This window comes from Microcaecilia unicolor, chromosome 8, assembly GCF_901765095.1.
Source record: "Microcaecilia unicolor chromosome 8, aMicUni1.1, whole genome shotgun sequence".
NCBI classification, from domain to species: Eukaryota; Metazoa; Chordata; class Amphibia; order Gymnophiona; family Siphonopidae; genus Microcaecilia; species Microcaecilia unicolor.
This window is the reverse complement of record NC_044038.1, coordinates 2,907,741-2,917,418: the sequence shown is the minus strand read 5'-3', so window position 1 is coordinate 2,917,418 and position 9,678 is coordinate 2,907,741. Positions and strand designations below refer to the sequence as shown.

The window sequence follows — 9,678 nt, the reverse complement described above, 5'->3', positions numbered from 1 at the left end:
CTGACCCAGTATGGCTATTCTTTTGTTCTTATGACTAAAGTCCCTTAAAATTACTAGTTATATGCTAGGCTATGCTAATATTTACTTATTATACTTTTTTTATTTTTAGGTTTCCATTTTAGACCTAAGAAAACGTTATTCTGAAGAGCTAATGACTGGCTGATTAATACTGTAAGCTTCAGCAAGTAGGAAGCTGTCCATTATGGGTCTGTGTACAAATGGTATATGCTACTCAAACAAGTTTGTTAAAATCATTGAGGCTAAAGTTCAAAAGATTTGTCCATGTAAGTTTGGGTATTCCCTGAACAAATCTAAGATTTTTAACAAATCCTCCTACAATGCAACTGGATAAAGTTTGTCTAGTCACATAGTAAAGTGTAGTCAGTGGTGTGCTGGAGCAGGCTCTCACAGGCTCTCACAGGCTCGCAAGAGCCGGTTGTTAAGTTTTTAAGAATTTTGGGAGCCGGTTGTTAAAGAAGAGCCCTCCATGGCTATTTTAACAACTGGCTCCCAAAATGGCCCTTCCAACTGCAGAGCTGGGTACGTCAGGAGAAAGAGCCTGTTGTTAAAAATTTACCAGCACACCCCTGGGTGTAGTGCATGTGTTGGATGGTGGGGTGTGTCAGGGGTTTTTGTGCTGTGGAAACACAGGGTGTATGTATGCGTGAGCGATCTGTGGCTGATATAATTGTAGTGAGAAATAGGTCAGGGAGTGTCTAGATATGTGTTCATATCAATTCCATAGCTTCACATATTACAAATCCTAATTAGAAGGCTGTGTGTAGATATTTTTGTGTGTGTGGGGGGGAGGGGAATGGGATAGAGAGATCAAAAGGGGTGCAGGGATCATACGCTTTTCATATCCCCTTCCTAGCAGGTCCACAAGCATTAAGGACATTAGCCCCAGCCACAATCCCAGAATTGCAGTCTCCTTCCAGTCTTTGCCAGCTGTGGAGGGGGGATGGGAATAGGTCTTCAGTCAACACGGCCAGCTGCCACGCCTCCACCTATGTAATCGGCATGTACTGGTCTCCATATAACCTGATGGCTCTTTCTCTCCTAGACCAAGAGCCTCTTCATATGTTTCTTTGTGCAGGGCACATACATTGTACCTGGACAGATTGGCTTATCCTTAGCAACAGGTGTTGTCGTTCTGAAATGCACCTTTAAAAGACTGACCTTAGGAAAGGCCTGGGGATCTTCCCTTATTTGTACCTCAGAAACCAAGGCAACATGGTTTCACTAGAGGCAGGTCTTGTTGATTAATTGTTTTGACTAGGGAGAGTGCTAGATGTGGTGTATTTAGATTTTAGCAAGGCCATTGACACGGTTTCACATAGACGACTAATAAATAAACCGAGTGCCCTCGGCATAGGCCCCTAAAATGACTGACTGGGTTAGGAACTGGATTTGTATCCCACAAACATCCAGATATCAAATCTAGTTCTATGTGGCTTACATAAATTAAGGAACCAGTAAATACAGTTTTCAAAATGGAGAAAAAACATCAATAGACAGAAACTATTCAGAACCTTATAAAGTTGACTTGGAGGCTTATTTTCAAAGCACTTAGCCTCCCAAAGTTCCATAGAAACCTATGGAACTTAGCCTCCCAAAGTGCTTTGAAAATATGCCTCTTGATAAGGTAAGTATTTCTAAAATAAGAAAGTTTTTAATTTCATATGAAATTTTTCATAGGATAGTTCACAACGAACATCTTTCGATAAAGCATTCCACCATTGTGTTGCACTATATCAAGTGAAAAGCGACATAGAGAAGTGGTACATGGAGCTCATTCTGAGGAGAAGGATGTTACCAGTGGTGAGCCGCAAGGTTCGGTTCTTGGGCCAGTTCTTTTCAACATTTTTGCAAGCGATATTGCTGAAGAGCTGTCTGGTAAGGTTTGCCTCTTTGTGGATGTTACCAAAATCTGCAATAGGGTAGATACCCTTAATGGTGTGGATAAAATGAGGAAGCTGGAGGAATAGTCTGGAATTTGGTAGCTAAGATTAATGCTAAAAAATGCAGGGACATGCATTTGGGCTACAGCAACCCAAGTGAACGGTACAGTTTAGGAGGTGAAGAACTTTTGTGCGTGAAAGAGAGGCGAGACTTGGGTGTGACCACATTTGATGACCTTTGAGTGGCCAAACAGGTGGAAAAGGTGACGGCAAAAGCTAGAAGGATGTTTGGGTGCATAGGTAGAGTAATGGCCAGTAGGAAAAAGGTGATGATGCCCCTGTATAAGACTCTGGTGAGACCTCATTTAGAATATTGTATACAATTCTGGAGACTGAACCTTCAAAAAGATATAAACAGGATGGAGGATAGAGTCAGTCCAGAGGATGGCTACTAAAATGGTCAGTGGTCTTTGTCATAAAGTGTATGGGGACAGACTTAAAGATCTCAATATGTATACTTTGGAAGAAAGGCAGGAGAGGGGAGATATGATAGAGACATTTAAATACCTACACAGCAGGAGATGTCTCTTTCAATTGAAAGGAAGCTCTGGAACGAGGGGGCATAGGATGAAGGTGAAAGGGAAGAGACTCAGAAGTAACCTGAGGATATAGTTCTTCACGGAAAAGGTGGTGAATTTGTGGATCAGCCTCTGGTGGAAGCGGTGGAGACAAAAACAGTACCTGAATTCAAGAGAGCTTGGGACAAATACATAGGATCTCCAAGGGAGTGATAGGGAGAGTAGATGGCATGAATGGGCAGACTGGATAGGCCATATCTATCTTCATTTTTTTTTTGTTACATTTGTACCCTGCGCTTTCCCACTCATGGCAGGCTCAATGCGGCTTACATGGGGCAATGGAGGGTTAAGTGACTTGCCCAGAGTCACAAGGAGCTGCCTGTGCCTGAAGTGGGAATTGAACTCAGTTCCTCAGGACCAAAGTCCACCACCCTAACCACTAGGCCACTCCTCCACTCCTTTTCTATGTAGCAGCTGCTAATCCTTCTTACATCCCCAAACACACTGCTTTTGTGCAACTTTCTAATTTCTTAGTCTCTAAAGCTTTGTCTCTAGAGATGTTATTCCTATGCTCATCGTTAGGAACCCTCTCTTCGGTCTCCTGCCTTTCTTCCATGTTCTATAAAAGCTTATCAAAAGAGAATGAGAACTCAAAAAGTCCCACGGAGTAATTCAAGCAGCAAATGAAGTGGGAGTAAGAACCAGGATCTCCAAAAACTGGACCACAATTATTATTATTATTATTATTAGCATTTGTATAGCGCGACCAGACGCACACAGCGCTGAACACCTGATACAAAGAGACAGTCCCTGCTCAAAAGAGCTTACAATCTAAATACAGACAGACAAGACAGTTACGGGTGAGGGAAGTAATGGGTGAGAAGGGAGGAAGGGACAAGGGGAGGGCAATTGTGGCTAGGAGCTAAAAGCAGCAGTGAAAAGTTGGGTTTTCAGCATAGATTTGAAAACAAGTAGAGATGGAGCTAGATGTATAGGTCCAGGAAGACTATTCCAGGCTTAAGGTGCTACGAGAGAAAAGGAATGAAGCCTGGAGTTAGCAGTAGAGGAGAAGGGGGACGACAAGAGAGATTTGTCCAGTGAGCGGAGTTCACGGGGAAGAATGTAGGGAGAGATGAGAGTGGAGAGGTAATGGGGGGCTGCAGAGTGGATGCATTTAAAGGTCAGTACGCGAAGTTTAAACTGAATGCAGAAGCGTGCAGGGAGCCAGTGAAGTGATTTGAGGATCGGGCTAGTGTGGGTATAACGATTCTGGCGGAAAACAAGTCGTGCCACAGAATTTTGGACAGATTGGAGAGGAGAGAGATGGCTGAGCGGAAGACCAGTGAGAAGTACATTGCAATAGTCCAAGCGAGAGGCGACCAGGGTGATGATGAAAACAAAGCAAAATGTTTATTGAACAAATAAATGACCCGACACAACGTTGTGTTTCGGCCAGAAGGCCTGCATCAGGAGAACGTGGTACGGGCGGTTAGCTTGACGGAGTTTAAAAAGGGGTTAGATAGATTCCTAAAGGACAAGTCCATAGACCGCTATTAAATGGACTTGGAAAAATTCCGCATTTTTAGGTATAACTTGTCTGGAATGTTTTTACGTTTGGGGAGCGTGCCAGGTGCCCTTGACCTGGATTGGCCACTGTCGGTGACAGGATGCTGGGCTAGATGGACCTTTGGTCTTTCCCAGTATGGCACTACTTATGTACTTATGTACTTATAAATGATGAGAGTCTTTAAATGATATGAAAATGACGAAAATCCAAAGCTGATAAAATATAGTAGTCTTTAAAAAGACCGTTATGAATGATCTGTGTGGAGTCACCAAAAATTATCTGTGTGGAGCCACCAAAAGGTAGTCTCTGACAATTGAAAAACCTGGAGAGGGATGGAGCTGAGCTACAGGTGTGTATGAGCTGACTGGATGGGTTACATGTGGTTTCAATCAACGCAGTTTACAAATTATATACAAGCACTTATATTTTTTTTTACCTGGGGCAATGGAGAGTTAAGTGACTTAGACTCACTACTGGTCTCATTGTTCTGTGGTTTTGTCTTCCATCTCCTGGAAACGGCATTACAGATCTCATCTGTCAGGCACTTATCAGAGCCACACCATTTTTATTCCTCTACCCAGCACCCAGCCTTCATCTCTCACTGCGAAGCATCAGCAAAGCCGCAGCTCACCGATTTAATTATACAGCTGACACCCACAGACCCTTCCATTCCTGGATTAGTAACTCTGCCTTCCCTCCATTTTCCATTCACACCGGGAAGCTTCTCCCAGATGAAGCGTACATTAGTTTGTGTTCAAACTCAGGGGTCAATGCAGTCAGCTACTCTACCCGTTAGGGCAGTGGCCTATGCTTGATTTTCCTTTGAGAATCTTACTTCCGATGCAGGAAAAGATTAGCATGGAAAAATCGGCATAAAAGTACTGCAGTGGGCATGCAAATCACTGTTTAAACTGCTCTCATTGTAAAAAAAAAAAAAAAAAAAAAAGCACTTTGGTAAAATCAGTTGGTGGCACTCCTGCCTCTCAACCAAGAGGTGTGCGAGCGAAGGGGGGGAAGGGAGCTTGCTTCAGTCAGCTGTGGGCGTAGGAAGGGGGTCCAGCCTTATGTGCTTTTAAAATCTGCCTTCCCATCAGTACACCAGTCAAACCCCACTCATGCACTGACAGGAAAAGAGACATTGACATGCGATGCAGAAAACAGCTCTATCTTACTGTTGCAACCTGCACTGATTTTTCTGACAGCAGACACCTTTCTAATGCAGCGGGAATTTGCATGCCATCAGCTTACTGCATCCAGAGTAAAAATATTATTTTGCGCTTGCGTTAGAACACGGTGTGCTGAACCTTAGCACAGCATTCTAACACACCACTTTCCTGCATCAAGCCCTTAATCTTGGAGATGACTTCAAATTACCCTTTAATCCAGTATTAATTACTCTTCAGTTAGTTACACCAGGAGTATTAATATGGACCCTGTTCTCTGACTTCCTAGTCTGAACACAAGCAGGTCGCTATGGGCCATGTTTACTAAAACTAAACGCTAGAAACGCCCATAGGAACATATGGGCGTCTCTAACGTTTAGCGCATGCCAGGGGCGTAGCCAGACATCACGGTGGGAGGGGGCCAGAGCCTGAGGTTGGGGGCACATTTTGAGTGCCGCCACGCCTCACCTCCTCACCCCCCCACACCGCCTCGCCCCCTAACACACAAATACCTTTGCTGGTGGGGGTCCCCAACCCCCGCCAGCTGAAGCCTTCTTCATTGCGGTCTCCAGCGCAGCCGCGTTCGCTGCCTGTCCCCTGCTCTTCTTTCTCCTCCTGTGCATGCTGACACTCAGCATCAGCGTGCACAGGAGGAGCAAGAAAAAAGAAGAGCAGGGGGCAGGCAAAGAACGCGGCTGCGCTGGAGACCACCGAGCGTCAGCGTGCACAGGAGGAGCAAGAAGAAAGAAGCGCAGGGGGCAGGCAAAGAACACGGCTGCGCTGGAGACCACCGAGCGTCAGCGTGCACAGGAGGAGCAAGAAGAAAGAAGTGCAGGGGGCAGGCAGCGAACGCGGCTGCGCTGGAGACCACCGAGCATCAGCGTGCACAGGAGGAGCAAGAAGAAAGAAGCGCAGGGGGCAGGCAGCGAACGCGGCTGCGCTGGAGACCACCGAGCATCAGCGTGCACAGGAGGAGCAAGAAGAAAGAAGCGCAGGGGGCAGGCAGCGAACGCGGCTGCGCTGGAGACCACCGAGCATCAGCGTGCACAGGAGGAGCAAGAAGAAAGAAGCGCAGGGGGCAGGCAGCGAACGCGGCTGCGCTGGAGACCACCGAGCATCAGCGTGCACAGGAGGAGCAAGAAGAAAGAAGCGCAGGGGGCAGGCAGCGAACGCGGCTGCGCTGGAGACCACCGAGCATCAGCGTGCACAGGAGGAGCAAGAAGAAAGAAGAGCAGGGGGCAGGCAAAGAACGCAGCTGCGCTGGAGACCACCGAGCATCAGCGTGCACAGGAGGAGCAAGAAGAAAGAAAAGCTGGGGGCAGGCAGCGAACGCGGCTGCGCTGGAGACCACCGAGCATCAGCGTGCACAGGAGGAGCAAGAAGAAAGAAAAGCTGGGGGCAGGCAGCGAACGCGGCTGCGCCGGAGACCGGTGCTGAAGAAGGCTTCAGCTGGTGGGGGTTGGGGACCCCCGCCAGCCAAACCAAGGGCCTGGACGATATGCCCCTGGCGCATGCTAAAAACGCTAGCGCACCTTAGTAAACACAGCCCTAGGTGTGACTACAGGATTAGATTCAGAACATGGGGCTGGTGAGGGAAGCAGAGCGAAAAAAGATCACCAAGTATGAAGCTGCTTTAAGATTCCTTTCCACCTTTTCCCATTGCCCTGGAAGATCTGTGCCCACCAGCTTCCAACCCCAGCCACTTGCTGCATGCATTTCCTATCAACAGGATGCCAGACTGCAGAGCCACCTGAATCATGAGGCAGACTGAGTGACTGCCTAGGGCAGCAGAGAAAAAAGCTGCTGAAATCAAAGCAAAGCCAGAGACCTTGACTGTCACACTCGGTGCAAAATTCCTTTGCTTTCAAATAGCACATTTTTGGAATATTTAGACGTACCATGTCCGATGATGTGCGTTTTTATTGGAATCATCTGGAATTGGATTGATCATGATTGTTGAGTTTAATAATCAAAATATAAGTTGGGGTCTCTAGGGACCTGAAAGTGAAGCGGGGGGGAGGAAGGGGGTGCAAGACCTGCTTAGGTACCTAATAACCTTGCACCAACCCTGAAAGAGGACAAAATGACTGGATATGTGGAAATCATGGGCCTCTCCCCGCTGAAAGTACCAGCTGCATTCTGTGAAAATAGATCAGTCTTTTTTAAGAAAATATTTTTATTTCAGAAACATCAGTATTACATCAACTTGAACAAATGAATAAACCACCTGGATTTCCCATCTAAACAGAGCACCCAGAAAATGTTTCAAACGTTGGGTGCTGCAGTTCCTCGTATCTCTCAACCCGCTGCTAACTTGATTGTCTGTTCTCTGTTTATAGTGCTGTCTGCTGCACTACTGTGGTAGAAAGCCAAAAATGAGGACAGAAGATCACCAGGGTCGGCAGTTGGCAGATACGCTGGGGTATTTGGTCACCATCAGCCCAAGTGGCTCCCTGGGTAGTGGTTGTTTTCAGCACCTGCTTCTCTTTTGGGCTTGTTTGATCCCAGCATTACAGGGTAATATGCTGTTTCCTCCCCCCAAACCTGGCACCCGTCTGCCCCAATTGCAACAACCCTGCTCATTCTCTTTGCTTATTTGTGCAAACTGAAAGGGCTTTTTTTTTGTTTCTCTATTCTTGCCTTAACAAAGATGGCGAGAATTTCTCCCTTCACTCTAACGCAGGAGCCCTGGACTGATAACGGCAGAAAGAAGGTTTTTCTCTCCAGTCATTATGCCTTTCTCCAAGAAGATGTGCCTCAATCAAACATGCACAGGAAGATTACCAGGGGAGTTCTCCCAAGAAAAAAATAGAGATACAAATTGATCCCCTGCTGCAGTCAAGCAGGGACACCCCAAAAGGCCAGTGTATTCCAGCTGTCCGGGGCAAAGGAAAGGGCCCCTGTATTCCTTCATATGAATGAGAGCTTTATTATCTCCAGAAGAACCGAGTGCTAACATTTCTTTCCCTGAACTCAATTCCTGCAAAATTTCCAAAGTTTGAGGGCTGGCTCTCCTCTTATTGCTGTGGCCTGGCCTTGGGCTTAGCATTAAGTTTCACAATTTCCTGGTAATCTTTCACCAGCTCCCTCAGCTGGTCCATGTGGGGATTAACGTTCTCCTCCATCCATTCCTCCACCGTGTCTGCAAAATACACCGCCGCCATCTCTGTGCGCAGATCCTGGATCAGCCTCTCCCACTCTTCGTGTGCCCTGAGGGGACCAACAAACACCATGAGCCCCGGGAGTGAACCAGGAACACAATCAGCAGCCACAGGTGTGAACTTTGCTTATCTGCTGGAGGAACAGATTCGCTTTTTTTTTTTCCCCCACCTCTGTTGCTGACCACTGATGCAAACTGTGAGCCCCACAAAAGACACCCTTCAGAAAGAGAAGTACAAGGTGTCACTTACTTTAACATTTTGCTGCCAAATATTTCCATATTGTGAGGATTTGCAAAGCGATGCTTCCTGTGGTAACGCGTAAACCATCCACCGATAACACTGGCAGAAACAGAGGGAAAAAAAATGTGTCAGGTTTTTGATTGATGGATATCCCCAGCCCACTTCAGGATCCCAAGTCACAGCTGATAAAACGCTTTCTGCTCCAAGACCCGATTCCCCCACCCCATTCCAGAAAACACCACTCCAAAAGAAGAAATAAAATTAACTCCCTTCTCCAAGAGAGCCCCCAGAGTAGGGTTACCATTTTGTGTCCTCTGAAAAAGAGGACACATGTCACGCCCCCTACCCCGCCCCCGCCACGCCTCATGCCACGCCCCCTTCAGGTCGGGTTCCGCCACGCCCGCCCCCCCCCGTCACATAGTCCCCTCCCCCCCTCACTTACTATCTAGCCCTGGTGGTCTAGTAGCGTCTTCTCTTCGGGGCAGGAAAGAGCCCCCTCTTTCCTGCCCGGAGCGCTGCCTGCCCTTGCCTGCTGCATCCTCCTCGGTATGGCTGGGGATTCAAAATGGCCACCGAGAGTTGAAGCGGCCTCGCGAGAGTTCAAATCTCGGCGGCCATTTTGAATCCCCAGCCAGACCGAGAAGGATGATAGACAGGGGAGGCAGCGCTCCGGGCAGGAAAGAGGGGGCTCTTTCCTGCCCCGAAGACGTCACTAGACCACCAGGGAACATGGTAAGGAAGGGGAGGGGATGGGAGACCAGGTCACGACCCACGGCGCCGATCGCGCGCCCACCGCACGCACGCGCCTGCCCGCACCCGCGCCCACGTTTGTCCAGAAATCCGGACAAACGTGGGCGCGGGCAAAATCCGCCGGACGCCCCGGACATGCCCTCAAAAAGAGGACATGTCCGGGGAAATCCGGACGTATGGTAACCCTACCCCAGAGCTACTGTTCCCATAACACACCCCTCAATGTACCCCAGAGCTACTGTTCCCATAACACGACTCTCGCTGTACCCCAGAGCTACTGTTCCCATAACACACCCCTCAATGTACCCCAGAGCTACT

The 9,678-nt window shown here is 47.9% G+C and overlaps 1 protein-coding gene across 2 annotated transcripts in view; it reads right to left on the bottom strand.

Moving 5' to 3' along the window:
* Positions 1-7,403: 7,403 nt before the first annotated feature.
* The window catches only part of LOC115476065 (hexosaminidase D-like), a 63,046-nt gene continuing 60,771 nt past the window's right edge, over positions 7,404-9,678 (bottom strand). For both annotated transcript variants that reach the window (XM_030212197.1, XM_030212196.1), the window contains exons 14-15: positions 8,620-8,709; positions 7,404-8,419 (exon numbers count right to left, since the gene is read on the bottom strand). In XM_030212197.1, coding sequence (XP_030068057.1) covers positions 8,227-8,419; positions 8,620-8,709 — 283 coding nt within the window. In that variant the 3' untranslated portion in view covers positions 7,404-8,226. The remainder of the gene's footprint in view (positions 8,420-8,619; positions 8,710-9,678) is intronic.